The sequence below is a fragment of the Haliotis cracherodii genome, unplaced genomic scaffold, assembly GCF_022045235.1.
Source record: "Haliotis cracherodii isolate W230 unplaced genomic scaffold, xgHalCrac1.p SCAF_7, whole genome shotgun sequence".
Lineage (NCBI taxonomy): Eukaryota > Metazoa > Mollusca > Gastropoda > Lepetellida > Haliotidae > Haliotis > Haliotis cracherodii.
The window spans coordinates 31,791,888-31,814,666 of NW_027266330.1; the positions used below are offsets into that span (position 1 = coordinate 31,791,888).

The 22,779-nt window shown below is 37.8% G+C and overlaps 2 protein-coding genes across 4 annotated transcripts in view; one reads left to right on the forward strand and one right to left on the reverse strand.

Annotated features, from left to right (window-relative positions):
- The window catches only part of LOC139447706 (flavin-containing monooxygenase 5-like), a 25,013-nt gene extending 20,111 nt beyond the window's left edge, over positions 1–4,902 (reverse strand). The window contains exon 1 of one of the 2 annotated variants that reach the window (XM_071229155.1): positions 4,613–4,902. In XM_071229155.1, the coding sequence (XP_071085256.1) occupies positions 4,613–4,800 (188 nt within the window). In that variant the 5' untranslated portion in view covers positions 4,801–4,902. The remainder of the gene's footprint in view (positions 1–4,612) is intronic. The other variant, XM_071229156.1, reaches the window with a different exon arrangement.
- LOC139447707 (calcium-binding protein 39-like) lies at positions 656–18,777 on the forward strand. 2 transcript variants are annotated; one of them, XM_071229157.1, is made up of 8 exons: positions 656–737; positions 11,477–11,633; positions 12,910–13,062; positions 13,669–13,787; positions 14,596–14,764; positions 16,068–16,193; positions 16,896–17,039; positions 17,889–18,777. In XM_071229157.1, the coding sequence occupies exons 2-8, from the start codon at positions 11,541–11,543 to the stop codon at positions 18,108–18,110; spliced, it is 1,026 nt and encodes a 341-aa protein (XP_071085258.1). In that variant the 5' UTR covers positions 656–737; positions 11,477–11,540; the 3' UTR covers positions 18,111–18,777. The 2 variants fall into 2 exon arrangements, with proteins under 2 accessions (XP_071085258.1, XP_071085259.1); XM_071229158.1 differs by lacking the exon at positions 656–737 and adding an exon at positions 6,039–6,089.
- Positions 18,778–22,779: the final 4,002 nt, after the last annotated feature.

A 22,779-nucleotide genomic window follows, 5' to 3' on the forward strand; every position in this document is an offset into this window, starting at 1 on the left:
GTACTTCTAAACGTGTTCCTCATAATAAAAAAGTTGAGGTCTCTTCCTTTCGACAGCAAATGTTTATCTATACACATGATACACATGCAAAATAACAAATTTTGTTATTAAACGATATATCAATATAATATTATCATGATACCGAGTCAATATATCAATACTAAACTTTTCAACCAATAACACCCAACTTAAGTCAAAGACGTATTCCTCTACTGTTATTAATGCAGGGCTTTCGGTGCATGTATCACAGAATGTTAATTCATAACAAACACGTTACGACACTACGTTAAACCTCCCCGCGGTTAATAACGAAACACAATAACAATGACATCACACAGTTCAATCACTTCCACTATCACGTCAAAGCTCCCTGTGCCAACACTAATTCAATAACACCTCTTTTATCAACCCCGACAAAGACAACCAGTTTATACGACCTGTCAACGCTCAGAGACACGACTTTTATGCCCTACCTGTATATCCATGTCACATGACCAATAAAACAACCTTTGATAACCACACCCTCCATTCAAGAAATCCACTGTGACGACATTGCACAGTGCGCAGTATTCAGGGACTGTGTCAAACATGTTTTCATAATTTACACGACAACTCCCAAATGGCCTAATAATATAAATATGATCATCTCTCTATGTGGGCACTGTCTACATGTTTGGGAGCAGTCGATACTTCTCTACCTCTAGTCAGGACAAGGTTTCTTGTGGCCGATGATAAAGGTATGGGCTTTGACAGCACATGTCTTTACTGTTTATCAATGTTTTAATTAGTTTTTAGTACGTATTGTTAAGTAAATTGAAATTAATGATTTTATTTCACTGTGAATCAAGCTTTTAATCCTCAATGACAAACTTAAATGTAATCCTATAAATTTAGTGAGAACTGGAAATTACCAGAAACAATAATACAAACTGGTTTGATAGAATGTAGGCATTTTGGGATGTAGGCTCAATCCCAGAGGAGACGTGCTAATCCCAAATTGAGACAATTAGAAACAGCTGGGTACTTGGTGTCTAAACTTTGAGACAGACTGACAGACAGACACACAGACAGAGAGACAGACAGACAGAGAGACAGACAGACACACAGACAGACAGACAGACACACAGACACACAGACAGACAGACAGACAGACAGACATACACACAGACAGACAGACAGACACATAGACAGACAGACAGTTTATGTAAGTCTCATCCCAAATACATTAAAAAATGGGGATGAAGATGGAAAACAGGCGGGCCACTCTATACAGAGTTGGAGGAGACTAAGATGGGTAAAATATACATGCTTATATTCTATGTCCACACTTAAAATATATATATTATAAGCAATTAATACACATTTCTAATTCTTATTATATCAAAAATGACAATGAAGGACTGACTTTCTCTGTTTGAAAATAGCACAACAGGTTTAAGCCGTTACACTAAAATAGTCACATCATGATGAAATAAAACAAACCTTTGGAATATTTTTTTGACCATTTATAAGAATATCTGGGGTAATTGGCGTCTAAACTGTGAAATTTTCTTACAAAAATTAGAAATCATTCTTAGCATGGTTTGGTTTTCATGAAAAACGTCTTCTGCATCCATTTTGTTACTCAAACTCCAATCACAAGCCAAAACAAGCGATGGCTCGAAAGACTAATGTGTCCACAACAGACATACAAAACTAACGATGCTGTTTAAATACTTATTGGGTAAAAGAATGTTACAAACTGCTGTATCAGAGCTTCAGATATGCTGTGTATTTGCGTAAAATACCCCCCAAAAATATTCAAAACCCAATTACTTTCAATTATCTTGCATACAGAAACGTGTGCATTTATTGACTTTCCGAGTCAAACCTTTAGTTAGAACCCTTATATACATCTCAAACATATTATTTATTTTTTTGAAATCTCAAAATGTTTACTAATTTTGGGGTTCAAAGTACAATTTGATTGTGTTCAAGGTAGTGAAGTACATATCAATATGTTCCTTTATGTTCCCAAGATACATAGAAGTTATTAGGTGTCAGTTTTCATATGATTCCCTATATCAACCCTCGACCCCGGTATCAGTCTTCTGACCTTCGGCCTTCGCCCCTGGGGCTGATATGGGGGTCGAGGGTTGATATGTAAATATAAAATATAAAAATTGTAAAATGTACTATTTGCAAGTGAATGCAAGACATTTTCACCTTGTTTGGAAGTCATTGTCACAGGAAAGCTAGCTGAGCAGACAAGCAGGCGACGCACTAAGTGATGTAACTCTTAATTTTTTTTACCACCTAGGCTGATGTCAATCATCCATTCAAAACACATTGACAAGACACATGAGCCCGGCAGGGGATGTAATACAGGTCTGGTTATTACACCCCTGTGGTATGACCTTCTCCATGTTGGCTCTATCGCATATGCAAAATGCCTCATAACATTGACAGGTATACAGTGTTCCCGCTTGCTTTTGAAACAGCCAGTCCTTGTGGACTGGCAACTCTAAAAATTACCAGTCCCCCCGAATTTTTGCCAGTCCCAACTTTCAAAAAAAAAAAACACATATGAAAATTATTTGGTTTTAATTCTTTCAACATAATCTTCAGTGCAAAGATGTCATGTCTGAAGTAACTTAGTTAGATCTATATGTCATTCACACAAACTTCAGTCACAATTTTCTCTTCTTTTTTTAATATTTCGAGACAAGGTCGCTACAAATGGATATTTAACCAGAAATAGACAAGAGGAAACCCTGATGGTAATAGACATGCTGACTTTGTTAAAAAAATGTACTTTTATGAATATCCCTGAAGTTTTGTACAACAATAAAGAATTATAAAGTACTTTATTTGCCGGTCCACAGGGAGTAATTTTACCGGTAAAAAACTGGTAGTGACTGGTAAACCGGAACACTGGTATATGACAAATATTGATTTTACCCTGGTACAGAACACCCTATGCGCATCACTGGACACTGTGATGAAACGAACCAGTCAAATAATCCAGCCCTCTCACTCTACCGTCCCTCCATATATGCCTCGGATATTTTTTCGAGCCAGTGAGTATTGACTCGCTTGTAATAATCTCATTGTACACAACATATTTTTCTCCAAGCCGACCAGTTCTTGTTTAAGCCCCTTAATGTCGAGCACCAGGCAGGGTAACAACAAGTACCAACAGAATTAAATTCTGGAAAAATATATCTGTCGTATATAAACATTTCAGGCTGTCAGCATAAACCACGAAATTTATCCTTCACAAAAAAAATATTCTAATAAGAGCCCCCTATTTCTAATTTTGAGAGCGCCCTAGGCGCTTATTACATTGAATACGGTATTTACAGACCGCCATCATATAGCTGGAATATTGCTGAGTCCGGCGTTAAACAACAAACAAAACAAAAACACAACCTTGACACAAGTGCTCGTTTGCAAAAACTCAAAACTAATCATATTTGCAATTTAATGCTGATTCACAGCTTATCTGTAGCCCCTAAAAAGTGAGTGAGTGAGTGAGTTGGATTTAACGCCGCTTTTAACAGTATTCCAGTTATATCACGGCGTGTCAGCTTCAAGTGGGACTCTGGAAAGCTCGAAGTGGTGCAGGCCCCAGACGTTTACCACTTTGGTAAAACCCACGAGCACGGGTATGATGCCGACAAACCTAGAAACATAATCGGGGCGAACCGGGATTTGAACCCACAATCATAGGTTTCTGGTGTCCCCAAGGGACGCAACTCTGCACAGCGAATCGCATTCTTCATGACTATGAATGCATTCCTTATGACATATATGTTTGAATAAAGATAAAACTTCTGTCAACTTGAGTGTATATGCATCACCAGATCGTTTTATACACTTTGCTCGGGCTACTGTTAAACTATTCCCAATCGGACATTTTGTACCCATCTCTTGAAACCAACAGTGGGTACCCGGGTAGGGTCGGGTACAAGGGGTGAGGGTACCCGGGTAGTAAATTTAGACTCGTCCCAGGCCTAAATACCAGTCCCTTTTTCTTATGTACGCTACACATCCTCAATACAAACCCTTTCACAACAAGCCCCAAATAATACAGAATACTGTCTAACCACAAACCACAATTGACTCAATAATCCAGAACATTGTTAGAACTAGTCCCTCCATAATACATCAACCTCTATATATCTACAACCCTGTCAAGTCAAGATCCTTCATAATCAAGAACACTGTCAGAACAAGTCACTCAGTACACTAAACCATGTCTTCTCAAGTTCCAACACAATCCAGATTCATGTCTAATTAGCTATCAGTCTGTCGAATGATACCCTCGATTATCCAACAACTTATCTAAACTGACTTCTCGTTAATCCAGCACACTATGATTAGGTCAATTCATAAACCCGAATCCTAATTAGTTCATCAGTTGACAACGCAACAAATACTCATGCACAATAAACAAAGGCGACCTGCAGCAATTACTTGGATGAAACAAGAAAATGCTGACAGGATGATGACTGCATCACATGTCTGTACATGACTTTGATTGTTATGGGACATACAGATCCTCAGCTCGTTGATTTCAAACAAAGGTCAAGTCCAAATTTGATTGATAAGCTTACGTTGTGGTACTTACATGTGCGTAAACCTCATGACACCATAGTCGTTCTCTCGGAAAGTCCACAAGCCTCCCACTTCACCGGTCCTCTCAAGCACAACAACATTCAACCCGTCATCTTTCAAGCACTTTGCCGTCACAAGACCTGAAATACCAGCTCCGATGATGATGACATCTTTGCGCGTTGTCGGAGTTTCAGAGGCCATACTTAATAGTTTCTGACTGCATATGTAGATCCAAATGTAAGAGATGAGATGACAAGATATTTGGCTTGATATACACCCGAGATGGTCAAACTCAAAGTCCACATTTCGTCCATGTGATAAGTAAATACTGTATTCTTCACAACTGTTCAAAGAAATTGTTTTCTCGAAGAACCTCTGTTTGCTTTTGTATTTGCCATGTATGTCTGTCTGGTAGTAGACCATCCGACCTGATGGCGGAAGGTCTGGGGTTCGATCCTCGGCCGAGTCATACCAAAAGACGTTAACAGATGGTGGTCATTGTTTCCCTGTCTGGCGCTTGGCATTACGGGGCAAAACAAGGACTCGTCAGCTCGGAGTCAGTATATTGTATACCCTATAATTGGGTATTCATGTTAAACTGCGGCATGGTATCTCATACGTTTCTATACATAACTGCAATAATCTTGGACGTGACGTTAAACCCCATTTCACCTCACCTGTCAAAGAAATTGGGTAAATACATTCACAGGAACAAGCCTAACTCATGTTTTGTAGTCTTGTGCAATCAAGCAATAACTTAGTTACTCTCCCATACAGAAACTTCACATAGAACGCTATACAGCTTTAAATTAAACTAAATTGAGACAAAACAAGAAATCGATGGGAACAGGTTGAGGAGACTGAAATATTATTGGGAAAATGTGTGTGTGTGTGTGTGTGTGTGTGTGTGTGTGTGTGTGTGTGTGTGTGTGTGTGTGTGTGTGTGTGTGTGTGTGTGTGTGTGTGTGTGTGTGTGTGTGTGTGTGTGTGTGTGTAATTTTTGCGTGGCCAATTTAATTGGCCAAGGATATATCTAATACAACATATTTTTTTGAATTTTCATAACATCAATTAACTGATGGTGATAGGCAACCTAAAGTGAAACATCTATCTTTTGATAACATATACACATCCTTCATATCAGCTAAGAAGTGAAGTCGTTGCGGATAACGTAACTTATTAATGAAGTATTTTCTCCTGTCAGTGTAATTACTCGGGACTCATTTGCTCTCAGTTTTTCTAAAGCATATCTCAAAACTGTTTGATATTTCTTCAAAAACATTCGCATGGATCGGACGGGTTGTGTGGGTGGCATTTCATGCGTTGCACCGCCTAGAAAACTGACGCCGATACTCTTATTTTGAACCCAAAGTATGTTGTTTGGCTAATGGTTTAATCCAAACGTCAATTTCATACTTCCGGGTTTGCGCACTTGTTCATATGTGACGTCACTTGCTCAAAGTTTTTTAGGTGAGGTATTCTTAGTTTTGGTAAGTTTTTGACAATTCATTACTATTTAGATGATTAACTTTAACTGAATGATGTGTTTAGACGGACAAGACATTAAGTCTTCGTTTAAAGACGCCTGTAAACTACAATGTTTTTGTTTTGTATTCACCTGACCCATCATCACAACTCATGAACGAGGAAGATCGGCTCGAACAGACGGCCATATTTTTCCGATACGAGCGTTTCAGTGTCTCAAAATTTCACAATTATAAATTTCTGTTGACTTTGTTTATGAATTAACTTTATTGGCGATATAATCCACCAATACAAACATTGGATATATTCTTATCATGTCAATTTTCTAAGATTTCTTAATTCTAAATATGACCCTGCTGTCCCCGGTCGATGTCGGACCAGGTGACCCAGCCCATTGATAGATGAAATCATGCTGACACATTTAAATCCTGTAAAACATGAAATGTTAATCTCAGTTTCCTTTTGACAAGACGTCTGACCTTATTACATATTCAAGTATCACAACTCCTAGATTATTTGAAGATGAATATGTTAGACATTTATTTTAGTGACCGACTGTTGGAGTTGCGTCCCTTTGTTACTGAAATCGATGTTGCATGTTTGTTTAGTCACCTGGTTGTGTTTCGGTTTATAAGGAAATATGTTGTTTGTCACTCTAATTTAAGTAATTTTACTTAAGTAGAAGAAACTGACACTTTATCAAAAGAATTGTGTACAGTTACAATGATAACAATAACATTTTTCATCACTGATCACGTTTGTCAATAAATGAAACATCTTCTGTGATATACATGCGCTTGTAACTTGAAGAGGAACTAGTCAAGTAACTTAAGTTGTGAAAGGATAAAAGAATGTTGTTCCTGAGTCTCTATGTGTTAAACGCTGGGAGTAGGGGGAGGTGGCATTAAACGAGTAGTAATTTATTTTAGCAAGTGTAACGTCTTTTATTGATAACAAAAAAATATTTATATTGTGTATTGTATCGTTGCATGAAAACCCACGATGCACCTCAACTAGCATGGTCCGTTACTCATGATATAGATATTAACATTAACCAATGTTAACAATGCTTCTTTTTTCTATGAGTCTGTGATAGTGTACATGTTTTATCCTTTCTCTTTAACCTTAAAGCATATCAATACTCTTTTCTAATACTTTTTCATCATGAAATGAATATCTCAAATTCCCTCATACCTGTAAATATGATAAAGTGTGGTAAAATAAAGCCAAAATTACCAATGTTAATCATCTATAACCATGATAACCGAGAAGGCAGAATATTTTCTTGTAGTAATGACTCACAATATAGATGAAATGTTGCTGATGTAGGGTAAAATATTTAACTCACTCACTTATCTCATAGTGCTGTTACTGTGCTAGAAACATTCCACTGTTATGCTTGGGATGTTCCTCGGGGTGTGGTAGTTTGATTCCACTGGTAGTGTTGCTGATGTTCTACTGGTCCTGCTGGTAGCGCTGATGATGTTCCGCTGACAATGCTTTTAAAGTGGTAATTGGGTTTGTGATGATCCTTCCACTGGTACCATATATTTTCACTAGATTGCAAAATGATCTGCTACAGAGTTCCCACTTTATGGTAAAAGTGGTAGTCCACAAGGAAATGTCACTTGTCCTGAAGGGGTAACCCGATCTAATTGGGGATAAATGTTAGCTGTTCGCCAGTATCTTACTAATCAGCTGTTTGCCATCACTTTGTCTTTTTTCTGTTACTTCTTGTGATGGCCACAAAACCACAGTTGACAAGAAAGGCATGATCGGTCACCATTTTTTAACTCAACTGCTCCCAGGGATAGAAAGTTTGCCAAGGATGTCTACTAGCCTGAATAGTGATAACACATAGTAATATACCTCAAAATCTTTGAAATTCTACTAGCCATAGGGATACCGTTAACATTATCAAAACTGATCAGGTTTAGCAGGCTAGTGCTAATTTCTTATCCCAGGCTCTGGTATAGGGAAACCCTATTATATCCCGATAGGTTTACATTGCGACCGTGAAAAAGATTCTTTGGCTTTCATGCTTCCTGCTTAATGATACTTCACTTGAGTCCCTGAGTGAATATATTCTAATTTGTAAAACCAGCGTTAGAAATTGGCACCAGTCCTGTAGTCATCACTAAACTGCCCAGTAGTAAAGGTATCCTAAGGACTAGTAGCGATTGGCCCATTTTAAGGGTTTTGCTATATATCATCATTATAAGGACTAGTGGGCAAAAACTGTTAGTTTCTAACCCTGAAAACAGTGGAAAACGAGAACTGATTTATATACTTATATTTTTTTTATTTTTGACTGTGCATGTTTTGTGACCAAACCTATTATGATCATCATCCAAATCAAATTTCAAAGTTAAACCTGAAATTCAAGGGATCCTTGTCATGTTACAGTTACAGATTTTGCTGACCCCAAGAATCAAATAATATTGGAGCAAACATCAAGGTTTAACTTTTTAGGTATATCAGTCTGCAACTTTTGCCACTTGTCCAAAGTCCAAGTGTAGTTAAATTCTGTTCCGTCTTGTAAGCTCAGTAGTCCACACAAACTAAATTCTTCTGTTTGACAGAAAATAAAAAAATGACAAATGAACTGTTTGGTTAATACTTTTCTCTGTTTGGAGCATGAACAGTTTCACTAATGTGCTGTAAGCATAGTAAGGATATAACTTTGCTTTTATTTGATGAAGGCCCTAATAAAGATGGCAAACATAGCCTGCTACTGTCACGACCTGTGTCAGCGCGGACTGGTATAGTATGCAGTATTTCATGTACTGTAGAACCCTGCATAATCCCAATTACCATGATTTACTCAACTAGAATAGTTTTATAAAAATTCTGTTCATCCTGTCATTTACTGTTTGACTGCTCATTGTCAAACGCAAAAAAATTCATAACCATGCTGAAACTGAAATGGAAAAAGCAAACATTCAACAAAAATAAAAAATATTTAAAAAAAGAATGATTCATTCTTATGTGACTGTTTTGGAAAATATCAATTTGCATGGGCTGTATAACGATATGTGTATTGCTGACGGCCATATTGCAATATACCGGTGTGCCAGTAATGTTGCATACAACTACTAAACAATGCTAAACATGCACAATATCTATTACCATATGTCAGTTTTTGTGGGAATAATTAAAGGCAAGTTGTGAAACATTACAAACACACAAGATATGTCACAACAGATTGAAGTAAAGATATGGCGTAGAATATGTCTTCAGCAACCCATGCTTACTGTAAATGGCGACTATGCTTGTCATAAGGGGCGACTAACGGGATCGGGTGGTCAAGCTCTCTGACTTGGTTGATCCATGTCATTGTATCCCAATTGCGTGGATTGATGCTCATGATATCAATCACTGGATTGTCTGGGCCAGACTTGATTTTTTTTTTTCAGACCGCCGTCATATAGCTGGAATATTGTTGAATGCAGCGTTAAACAACAAACAATAAAGAGGATAATTTTGTTGAGTTTGCTCGGCACCTGAATCGTGTCAGTCTGCACATTGTATCTAGTTTCATTGAGCTGTAGATCATGGAATATGTTACCAGTCTCTCCATCATCTACTGCTGTAAATCTTCTGTTTTCATCAACAAAATCCATTGTGTCCTTGGCTGACCCATATCTGCTGTGCACAAAACATGACCTACAAATACAACTCATGAGAGCAGCAGAAATGGAGGACAGATGTTGTGCAGAATTACTATGTCCCTGACCCTATGTTAAACACAATGAATGTCCAGAGTGAAATTGAGGTTGAATGTGAGAGTCTGGCCACTTATTGAGATGCAGAACACCACTGATATATGATGTACACATGTGTATTGGACGCAGTTGGTTCCAGTGCAATAACATGTAATCAGTATCCATGGTAGATGGTAATAAGCCTAGTATGCACGATATATGATCCTGCTACATGATGTTCCTGATAGAAGTGATAAGCAGGAGTGGGTACTTTACCTACATTTGGAATAATGGAAACAGGTTATGTTTCCTGATTGTTTTGAGATGCAAATATGAGAATATCTGTGGCATATTATGTGGAGTTTTTTCATATACTGTAAGCCATCTGTCTCTTGATTCAGAAAAACAAGCTGAATCATTATGATGGATGCAAAACACTGTGCCCTAGGCATATAACACTATAGGCATTCATTTGGAACTACTCAGAGGCTGATATTCGGCCCTAAGGCTGCGGAAAATAACAGTAAAAATCCGCGATTTGAATTTTAAAAATTCCCAAATCCTCAGAATTGACAAAAATAAATTAAAAAATATCCAGTTTTGAACAATATCACATCTTTTTCAACATGTTCAACTTTGAGTGCATTAAAATATTGGAATTTGGAACACTTGGTTTGAGTATGCATGTTGGAAGGATTGAAGTTAATTAAGCTTAAGCATGTATGTGAGATTTATCTAATATTTCATATTTGTAGCGGAGTCTGTCAACATATATAATATACATTCAATGCTTGGACAGTCCGTGTCGGGTTTTCTTCACTCAATCACGTAGAGTTTGGATTCAAACAAGGAATTCCCATCTAAAAAATGCATACAGCATCACAGGGATGAAAATTAACCAAGAATGTCTAGCCAAAATAGTGCTACCATATAGCAATATCCCCAATAATGTTTCAAATACTACTAGCCCAAAGGATACCTTTAACATCAACAAGACTGGTCCAGGCTAGCAGACTAGTGGTTATTTCTATCTCCAGCATACTTTGTCAGAGACAGAAACTAACAGTTTTAGCCCACTAGTCCTTATAAAGATAACATATAACAAAACCCTTAAGAAGGGCACATTTCTACCTGTCCTTAGGATCCTTTTACTATTGGACAGTTTGGCAAGGACTATAGGACGAGTGCCAATTTCTAACACTGTTTGTAGTGAACCTGCTGTTTGTGAACTGGTCACCGTGAGACCCCAATTCAGCGGTCCATAGTCCGTGCCAGGCTGCCCAATAGTTACGGTATCGTAAGGACTATTTTTTAAGGGTTTTGGTATATGTTATCATTTTAAGGACTAGTGGACTAGAAATTTTATTTCAATACCCAGGACCCCAAGACTCACGATTATTTATATACAAATAGAAACGAACATAAATCCTCCTCAGTGCAGCATTAGAAATTGACATGAGTCCTCTAGTCCTTGCAATTTTTAAATGTTTTGCTATGTTACCGTTATAAGGACTAGTGTACTAAAAATGTTAGTTTCTACCGCTGTCATATAGTGTCAATGTCTTTTGTTTTTCAAAAGGCAACATTTCTGGTGCCAAGCATTTAGTCTAGCCCTCTTGTTTTCCCTCCTTGACCATTGTATGATGTTGAGCAATGTTTGATTAACACTGTCTATATTGTGGTTGCAGGTTGTACCATAAAGAGAGGGGACGTAGAGAGCCTGTCGTCTAGCCCAGGCAGTCTGTAAACAAGATGCCGCTCTTTGGGAAATCACCAAAAAGTCCATTAGACTTGGTGAAAAACTTAAAAGAGGCAATTGCAAACATTGATAAACAGCAAAAAAGGGTAAGCTCATATAAATGATGTTATCTTTATTATTACTATTATTAGGATGCATACAAAAAATTAATTGTTTCCTGGGCACACTTTGCTCTGAAGATGGGAAGGCAGTAGGACTTTATTTATATTTTGTATTGGAAACAAGTAGTGCAGGAGAAATACTTTGTATTTTTATCCCCACCAAGAATACCAACAAACACAGCTGGGTGCATTGGCTCTTTGATAAAGTGACAAGTTCTCAACATAGTCAAGCATTTTATTTTATGGATAATACTACGTTCATGCATGTCATATTACATGGGAAATTTGAAAAATATGTTTTTGTGGGCAATAGAAATGAGGTGCCTGAGAACCATTTCCTTTTTGGCATTATGTACATGATATTTTATGTTTAGAAGAATTTTCTCCTTTTCCAGCTCTACTGTATGCTTATTTGTACACTTAGTCACTTTATCTTATTTCTTGTGAATGGGGCTCGCTGACTTGGTTGATGCATGTCATCAATCCCAATTGTGTGGATTGATGCTCATGATATTAATCACTGAATTGTCTGGTCCAGACACGATTATTTACAGACCACCGGGTCGGATGAAAAGAAAAAGTGTTTTTTTTTAATATGGGCGGTCGGGTAGCCTATTGGTTAAATTGTTTGCTCGTCACGCCGAAGCCCCGGGTTCGATTCCCGACGTGGGTACAATGTGTGAAGCCCATTTCTGGGGTGCCCCGCCGTGATATTTCTGGAATAATGCTAAAAGCAGCATAAAATCATACTCGATTACTACTGACCATCGTCATATAGCTGGAATATTGATGAGTGCAGCGTTAAACAACAAACCCATCCTGTGAATGGGGAAGTATGGGAGTTAGGATAACCCTAGCACTATGATAGATTTGTGGAACAGACTCCTGTATTGTACATGTTGTAATCTGGTAATGATCCGTTGTATGGTATTAAATTAATACATGTTTAACATTTTACGTGTTTGAAGTTTTATTCTGGTATTTTCAATTAGAGTATGCTGTGGATCGCGTCAATGTCTGCCTATTGACACACGACAGTGAAATATCATTTTAAAAAGTTATTGACAGCAAGTAATAAAGAAAACAGTGAACTCGCTGCAGTGTTATTCCAAATTTTTGAAACTCGTGAATAGTTCTGCTATCTGACTTGCTTTCATTCATCAGATACCATAATTATTCAATCGTTTCAGAAAAATAGTTTTACACAGGAGTTAGTATTCTACATTATAAATAATAACTATAATGTATTCTCCATCCACAGACGAGTGAGATCATCACGCAGATGAAGCTGATGGTGTATGGAACGGCCGACCAGGAGCCTTTGTCTGAGCAAGTGGCGCAGCTAGCTCAGGAGATGTACCTGAATGATATCTTCAAGCTCCTCATTTTCAACCTGAACAAGATAGACTTTGAGGTAGGTCATTCCTCAGTGTTGATGGGACCCATGTTGAGTAGATCCCCATTCCCCATTGCTAGTTGTACATGTTTATTGCAACCCTTGAAGATCCGGGTTAGAATAGGTCTTCAGCAACACATGCAGTTCTGACAATATAGTGTTTGATCCAAATCAGATTTCAAAGTTAAACCTGAAAGTCAAGGGATCCTTGTCATAACCCCAAATGTTAACAGTTACAGATTTCCCTGACCCCAAGAATCAAATAATATTGGAGCAATCATCAAGGTTTAACTATTAGAGGTATAGCAGTCTGCAACATTAGCCACAAATAGTCTGCCATTAGTAGTCTAGCGAGATGTAAGCAAAGTCTCTCATTCTCATGACTGTTTTTTTGCTCCGAAAACAGTTTCCACTTGAGATTTCATGCAGACGGAATGTATTTAAAAAATACATCTATGATCTTAGATACGACTTTCCTACACTCCCCAACTGGTTGAAAAGAAAATTCCTCCTTCCTTGAGCTCAGTAAATTTCTGGCAAAATCTCTGAATGTAGTCTTGGTTTTAGTTTACTGTTTTACTCATTCATTGATGAATCTGACCAAGATGATTTGTTTGTGCTCAGGGTCGTAAGGACGTGGTGTTGATCGTGAACAATCTGCTGAGACGGCAGATCGGGACACGCACGCCCACAGTGGAGCACATCAGTGTCAGGCCGCAGATACTTCTCGAGCTTGTGAAAGGGTGGGTATTAATGTCTAGATAGATGGATACCGACCCGTTAAGATCCAGGTTGTAATAGGTCTTCAGCAACCCATGCTTGTTGAAAGAGGCAACTATTTTTGTCTTAAGAGGCGACTAACGGGATTGGGTGGTTGATTGGTTGATGCATGTCATTGTACCCAATTGTGTGGATCAGTGCTCATGATGTCAATCACTGGTTTGTCTGGTTGATTATTTTAGACCACTGTCATACAGCTGGAACATTGCTGAGTGCAAAGAGGTAGAAATTGGCACTAGTCCTATAGTCCTTGCCAAATTGACCAATAGTTAAGGTATCATAAGGACTAGTAGACATTTGCCCTTTTTAAGGTTTTTGCTATATGGTATCATTATAAGGACTAGTGGATGATAACTGTTTGTTTCTAACGCTGGTGCACATTAAACAAGAAACAAAGGTGGAAACAAGGATTACATAAACTGTTAAGAAGTACCATATTTTCACATACAGAAACCCTTTTTACAAAAATACAGCTTATTAAAGGTTGTGCACACACTACACGCCTACAATGAGTTTTGATGTTTTTGCTCCATCACAAAGACGTTATCGTTGGCATGAAACCTAAGAAATACCATGTCAACAAAACCATACCGAGTTACGCAAGTTGATCCCTGTTATTACACTATCAGGTCCTAGAAAGTGTTCATGTGAATTCATCTGAAGTACTGCCATTCGCTTTACATATTAGCTTCCCTTGCTTGCTTACGTTGCTTGTGTTTGTTGTGACTTTAAGTCAGGGGTACCGTACACATGCTCATGTTCCTGTTGCAGGTACTCGGTCCCAGAAATTGCCCTCAATTGTGGCGTTATCCTCCGTGAATGTTGCCGTTACGAATCACTGGCTCGACAACTTCTAGAAATTGAAATCTTCTTTCAGTTCTTTGATTATGTCACTTGTTCTACATTTGATATTGCATCCGATGCCTTCTCAACATTCAAGGTAAGAAGATGGCGCATGTAGGAAGGAATTTAGGGCTGGCTAAAGAGGTCAATAATCAGAATTATAGATGAGAGGAAATATTAACGATTTTCGATACGAAATTGTTGTCATCGACAATAACTTACGTAAACTATTGTGATGGAATAAAGTTTCAATTGTCGATGATGGAAAGCAACTGTTTTTGGTGTATCTCAAATGTCGACAAAGTAATCCATGCATAAATGTGTCACTGCTCACCTGTGGCATGAAATATGTTGATTTCTTTCAGAATTTTCTTGCTTATTTGCTTAAAGTTACTTCTCCAATATTTTTAAATTTGGCACTTTCAAGAAGCAAAAGCAGTGATCATGGTGATGTGGATGCTGTTCAATAATATTACTGCTGATTTTTGTGCTACCACTATGGCACTAACTCAGAGCTATAATCACACTCTGATTTTGTTATCTTTGGCGAAAATGCCTCTCTGAACGTATTGAGATGTTGAGATTACCAATTTCACTTCCATCGATTGCTGGGGCGGTTGGGTAGCCTAGTGGTTAAGGCGTTAGCTCGTCACGCTGAAGACCAGGGTTCTATTCCCGACATGGGTACAATGTCTGAAGCCCGTTTCTGGTGTCCCCCGCCGTGATATTGCTGGAATATTGCTAAAAGCGGCGTAAAACCATACTCACTCACTCCATCGATTGCTGGAGCCTCTGTTCATATTAAGTTCATGACAGGATTCTGGGTTAAAATTGGTCCAAGTTGCTTGTTGTAAGAACAACAAATGAGGGTGGTCAGGCTCTTTTGACTTGGCTAATCGTAACGTGGGGAGTTATGGCCCTTGGGCATGCCAGGATCCTATGATCATGGGTTCGAATCCCAAATTCGTCCTGTTCATTATCCTTGGTGTGTCAGCACTATACTTCATTACTTGTCAAGCTGTTAAGGTATCATAAGGACTAGTAGAAATTTGTCATGTTAAAGGGTTTTGCTATGTGTTTTCATTATAAGGACTAGTGGACTAAAATTGTTAGTTTCTAGCGCTGCTTGGCCTCACAATGTGATGACAAACTTTTATATTACTGTAATACTGTATAAAGCTGTGTTAAACAAAATTTGCTCACACTATTAGGACATGGGCACATTCTGTGAAGCCCATTTCCGGTGTCCCCCGCCGTGATATTGCTGGAATATTGCTAAAAGCGGCGTAAAACCATACTCACTCACTCACTCACACTATTAGGAAAATTTACAGCGTAACAAACTGATTTGTAACCTCTTTCTCCTGACTGACTTTTGTCCTTTTTTTTGTGTTTTGCAGGAAGTTCTCACCAAACATAAAATGTTGTCTGCAGATTTCTTAGAAAAAAATTATGATGTAGTTTTCTCAAAGTACCAGACGCTATTAAACTCTGAAAATTATGTAACAAAGAGACAGGCCTTGAAGGTGAGTACCTTTCACGATTTTGATATTGTATCATTGTATCATTGTAACAATCTTCACATTCAGTGGCTGAAATATATTCCCACAAAGCCAGGTAGGCTGGTGACTTATAAATGGTTGCCGTAACCCGCATGGTTGCAGTAAAAGGCGACTATACTTGTCGTAAGAGGCGACTAACGGGATCGGGTTGCTGGCTGACTTCATTGATTAATGTCATCGTATCTCAATTGCATGGATCGATGCTCATGATGTCAGTCTAGTCCAGACTCGATAATTTACAGACCGCCCTCATATAGCTGGAATATTGCTTATCAGTGTTCTTAGATTTACGCCAACTGAAATTTCCTCTCTTGCCAATGTTATTTGTAGTCATGGTCTAGGATTTCTGAATAAAATTAATATAGCCTTTTTGGTAGATGGAATTCACTGTTTGTAACCTCTTACACACTCGGTCTACTTCTTGAGAGGAACCGATCAGATGCATGCTTTGAAGTTTGTAAACACAGCAGGTGATAACCAGGCAATGTGATCACAATTCAGAAAGAAATTCCGTCATGATTGGGTTGTCATGTATTAAGATTCCAGAATTGGTGTTAAGACTGCCATTTTGCCCAAGCCTTTTACCAGTTTAAGCCGATCTGACTGCCATTTTGCCAAAGCCCTTCTCCCAGTTTAAGCCGATCTGACTGACTGCTGTTGTTATAGCTGTTGGGCGAGCTGCTCCTTGACCGCCACAACTTCACTGTGATGACCCGCTACATCAGCAACCCATCCAACCTCAAACTCATGATGAACATGCTAAGAGACAAGTCTCGTAACATTCAGTTTGAAGCCTTCCATGTATTCAAGGTGAGTTCAATGTCCATAGTTAACCAGTTATTCCCGGGGCGGTCGGGTAGCCTAGTGGTTACAGCGTTCGCTCGTCACATCGAAGACCCGGGTGCAATGTGTGAAGCCCATTTCTGGTGTCCCCCGCCATGATATTGCTGGAATATTGCTAAAAGCAGTAGGAAACCTCACTCACTCTTTTGAATACTGGGATTTATCTAAACATGCTCCAAGGCTGATATTCGGCCCCAAGTCTACAGCAAGTGCCAGTAAAAATTCCTAATTTGATTTTAACATCTTCCAATGCCTCCGATGTTACGTAAATAAGTCATTAAAAAAAATATAATTTCCCAATTTGCCTGCCAAGGGCACTTAGCTTGGAATCCTGGGTGCCGTTGTACAAAACAACCCTAGCACTACGACTGTCGTAATCTATGTTCAGATATGGGAGTTACAATCACCCTAGCACTACGACTGTCATAATCTATGTTCAGGTATGGGAGTTACGATCACCTTAGCGCTACGACTGTCATAATCTATGTTCAGGTATGGGAGTTACGATCATCTGAGTACTACGACTGTCATGTTCAGGTATGGGAGTTATAATCACCCTAGTGCTACGACTGGGATCACCTTAGCGTTACGATCGCTTTGTACAACGGCACCCAGTACTGTAAATCGTTGTACTGCCCTTCCTGTATTGACCTACGTTAACTGATATTAGCCGACAACTTCGGTGGAAGGGAAAAGGCAATACTCCTAATTTTAATTCTTCTTCACATTTGTGAAATATTGGATCTGTGAATCCATAAATAGCTTACTTCTATTCATTTCTCTATGTCCTAACCAACATTTTGTTTGTTTTTCCAGGTATTTGTGGCTAACCCCAACAAACCCAAACCTATTCTGGAAATTCTACTTAGGAACAAAGAAAGATTGTTGGAATTCCTCTCCAAATTTCACAATGACAGATCTGAAGATGAACAATTTAATGATGAAAAAGCGTATTTGATCAAGCAAATAAAGGATCTACAGGCTCCAGACAACCAACCAGATCAGCCACAGGAACACCACCACAGAGAGGATTCTTAACAGTTGGTTTTGATTTTAAGCTGTATGTAGTTGTGAAACAAGCAGGATGTCCGTGCAGAGTTACCTGCCCTAAGGACCTCTCTAGTGCAAAGAGACAGCAAAGTCAGCACGGCCAGCCAGACACCATGTTTTTTTCTACAAACAAAGCTACATTGCACATATTTACCCTCTGTACAACCTTATCATTATTTCTCTTTCTCTACAACTCTTGCTTTGTGAAGGTGAAAAGGTATTTTCCTTAAACATTAAGAAATCTCTCATCCATATTGGAAGTACGAGAAACAATATATGTGACAGACAATCTTACAGGAGTCTTTTTGCTACGTAGCTTAAGTTTTGCATTTGATAACAGAATAAATATCAGGGTTATTTTTCTTCTTTATTTCCAGATTAGCGTGTTTTGTGAAGGAAATATGATTTAACACTTAAATGTATGGTAGATTATTTCTCTCAAATGATTTTAATCGTATGTCTGATCAAAGAGTTGTTGATACCTGTCTGTAAGCCTTATATTGTGAAGCACTCTTTGAAGGATAAGAGTATATGCTTTATGGCCAGGAAAAATAGGAAACAGAATGTGTTTGTAATTGAAAATATAAAGTTAAATGTTTGAATAAGTGGTGTGTATATGTTGCTGTCTTCGTAGGAAGGAAATTTTCTAGTGTTAATTTCTAGTGTTAATCTTGCAAGCTTAAGTTCCATGTGTCAAACTTCTCACAGTGGTCAAATAGTCTTACTATCTGTTGGTATCCTGACTTGGTAAATTATACACTAGTGGTTATAGCTGCAAGATTGTTATCCAATTTCCCAGCATATTGGCAAAGATGTATTCTGCTTTTGTGATAGTTTCTGTTCTCGAGCAATGACACAATTAGGAATTGATTTAAAAACATGTAGAGCAACATAAAACCCTAAAGGGTGGCAGAGATAAACATGGTTGATATACATGGTATAGATAACTCAAATGTTTTTTTGAGACAGCAGTACCTATTATAAGCTTCCTGCTCGTTTAGAGAAGAGACCAAGAGGAGTGCTTTACGAAAACCATACATGAGTTAAATTGTTTTCAAAGTTTGTGCAGTAGTTAGCTGTTCAAGAATCGATGAAACAAAACTTTTTCAATAATAGGTACTGAGCGGTTATATACCCTCTTATTGCTTCTGTTGCTAAAATATTGTAATATACACTGGAAAATATGGACTCACATTAAAATTTGCAGTTTTTGTATGGGGCACGTATAAGGATCACTTAAGACCCACCTAGAACTTGGTCAGGGGTGCTTAGTAGAGCAGGGTGCTTATTGTGCTGAATTCAGTACCTAATAAAGTGAATTTCTATTGACATGAATTGCTACATGAATTTAAAGGGTAGAAATGTTTGTTTGGTAAATTTAAGTTACTGTATTGGACGTAATAAGCACCCAGGGTGCTCTCAAAATTAGAAATAGGGGCCTCTTATTAGAATATAATTTTGATGCGATAAAAAACAGAGTTGAAAGATTGTAAACTTTGTTTATGCTGACCGCCTGAAATGATATAAAAGAAAGAATTGTGCGTATTATACACGATAGATATATTTTCGACAATTTAATTGCCCATAATTAAGGGTGCATATCAAACACAAATAAATAAATCTTGTGTACATTGATCAATCGTAAGGGGTGCTAATTGGGATTGTTCAATAGCCAATATATCAGTAAATATTGCTTATTGCTTTGAATACGGTATAACTTTCTTGGTTCCCAGAGCCTCATTTGTCCTTAAATCACTATTTGTTGGAAGTTTGTGTATGTTTGGAGACAAACAAGAGATGTTCATTTGGATGACACACTTCATCAAACTGGGAAAAAATTGTAAAAGAACATGCCCACCATCCCCTTTAGTTTTCATCACCCAAGACCAGTGGCTTTTTAGTTGACATTGTCTTGCATCACGTGTTCACTGATGTGTGTCATTGCTGTGTAAAATCTTGTAGAATGTACTAGATTCTATAAACTAGTTCACAACTTCATGAAATATATATGAAGTAGAATAGTCAGTTTTTATTTTGTGCGCAAAGGATATGTGTGTATTCTGAAATATTATGTGCAATTATAACTGTAATGATGGCCTGATTCAAGATGCAATTTTTTATTTTTCAAAAGGGAATTATCATTACTATAAACAAGCTTCCATAGCTGAACATGACTTGAACCAAATGGCTGTCTGTGTGATAATCAGCCTCTATATCAGTCCTATTCGCCAAAGGGTATGCTTATATACTGAACAAGAAAAGTTAGGGATGATGTATTGTCTTCACTAGAAAAAAATATCCCCAAAATTATTCATGATCCTTTTTTGTTCAGTTGGGTTTTTTTAAGCTTACTTACGATGCCGATTGTAATAGTTTCAATATATTTTTATTAAATTGGGGGAAAAATTTTGTTTTGTTTACTTTCTTCCATGTTAGGTCAAATGACTTTTCCTTGTCAGTGTTGACTTAAGTTAGTTCATTTATGCAATATGGGCTAATAAATGATCATTTTCATTGAAAAACTTGTGTCATTCCGAAATAGGTCACAGAACGTATTATGCTTGAAACAATGTCAGAATATGACCATTAAGATCAACTAGGTTGAGTTTCAAATTGATGGAAATTGAGGCAAATATTTTACTTAACATAATGTTACATACATTGCTTTCTGGGCTATATGTAGAACTTAGCTTCCGTCATTGACAGCTGATTTGTATTTTCAAAATAGTGGGTTTAGTTTCTATCACTGAAAGTTTTGTGTATATTAAGTTCTTGTGCTGACGAACAGCACAGAAGCAAGGCTTTGAAACTCTAAAGGATTATCTTGTATACCATCAATGTTCTGTTCATTATCTCAACAGTAGTTTCACTTTTGTTTTTTACAAAATGAATGAATATTGCTTTACGCCACATCGTCAGTTTAACTTGCATGTGTACAGCTATTTTCAGGCCTGTATATTTTTGGTTTGTTATGATGTTACATTTATTGCACTGCATTCTCCTTCCATCTCAGCCACTCCCTCACACTCTCTTCAAAGGAATTTTAAACTTTGTGAAATTTAGAATTTCTATCATTTTTCACCAAGTGTTTCCTTCCCTTATGCTACACAGACAAGGGCATTTTACACCAATACTTAGAAGTAGCGGAGGGTCAACCCGCATCATTAAAGTCAGTGTGAAAATATCTGAAAGGAACCCTGAATAAAGTGACGTGTGTCAGCCTCACCCTTCAAAACAATATCTGACTTGGCAACGTGTAACTATGGCAACGTAATCCACTAGTAAAACTATAAAGCAGCCCATCCATATTATACAGGCTGATCTGTTTTCAGAAAACTGACTGTTTTATCATGTTTTATCCCCTTAGTTAAACAGTTTACGGTGCCATTTAACAAAAAACCTTTGCCCTTCGACTGCATAAGTCAGTGTTACGGTATAAGACCTACGATCACCTTACCACTAAGATCGCTTTGTAAAACAGCACCCAGTGGGTAATATATCGCTTTATACAATGGTACCCTGTGGGATATTTTCAAGCGGCTTCATCTTTGCTCTTGTTCATGCCGAGAAATTGCAGAGGAAATGCTGTTGGTGTTGTATTGGCGTATATGACCATGTATCTATTCCTCCTTGATTTTCTGACGGCACAGTGATACCAACCACTGTCGTCTCTCCTATGTTAGTCATGCATATGCTTTGATGGCTTGACCAAATGACCGTTGTGGGGAAGTGTGTCTGTAACTCAAGCAGACAGCACCGTCCCAGTAAATGTGTGTCTGTCCTTGTGACCTACAGCCTGTTAATGCAGTGTGTGGGGGTTACAGTATGCAGTGACACTGTAGCTAAAAGTCTCAAGATTAAGGGGTTCCTTGGTTCAAATGTTGGGCAAAAATATATTTTACCAGACACCTTCTGACCCTTTTTATGTCCTTTTTTTTAACCTGCTATTTTAGTAAGGGATGTCGACAAGCACCATTCTTAGTAATGGTTTCCAAGTTTTTCAGATGCCATGCTAAAATAATGGGTTTCGGCTTGCCACCCACACAGCTGCTTTAATTAAATGCTTTCATAAGCGTAACATTTAGTTACTAAAGTTAATCAAACTTACTATGCATTAGTTGAAAAATGTTGCCAATGGATGTCTGATAAGGTTTCACATGCCATTATGGAACCTATTTCTAAGTACTTTTTGTGAAGTTATGTCTAATTTTCCATGTTTATGAATTGCTTTGATATTCAATTTTGAGGTTTAATAATATTTAACCATTCAAATGCAATCAGTCATTTTTAGAGCTTTATTGCCCTAGGTTTTAAATAGTAATTCCGTTTCCTGCAGCTATGTTAGCAACTTGGCGACAAACATGGCGAATAGGTGTCCGGTAAAATGCATGTGCATCAAATGCTATCACAGGAATATCAAGGACCACAATATTCCCCTTAATTTCGAAAACTGTGAGCTACATACTGTGTACAGTTCATACTATTTTCATAACAACTGTCTGCAGTATCTCATTCCAGAGATATTGATTAGTTGCAGGAATGTCACAAGAAGACAGGTTTGTTTCATTTGTACAAATCAATTTTCTGTCAAAGTGTTTTTATTAGGAAGATAGCAATGGAACTGTTGTAACTGGAATACTGCTTGGTAGAGTAGTTT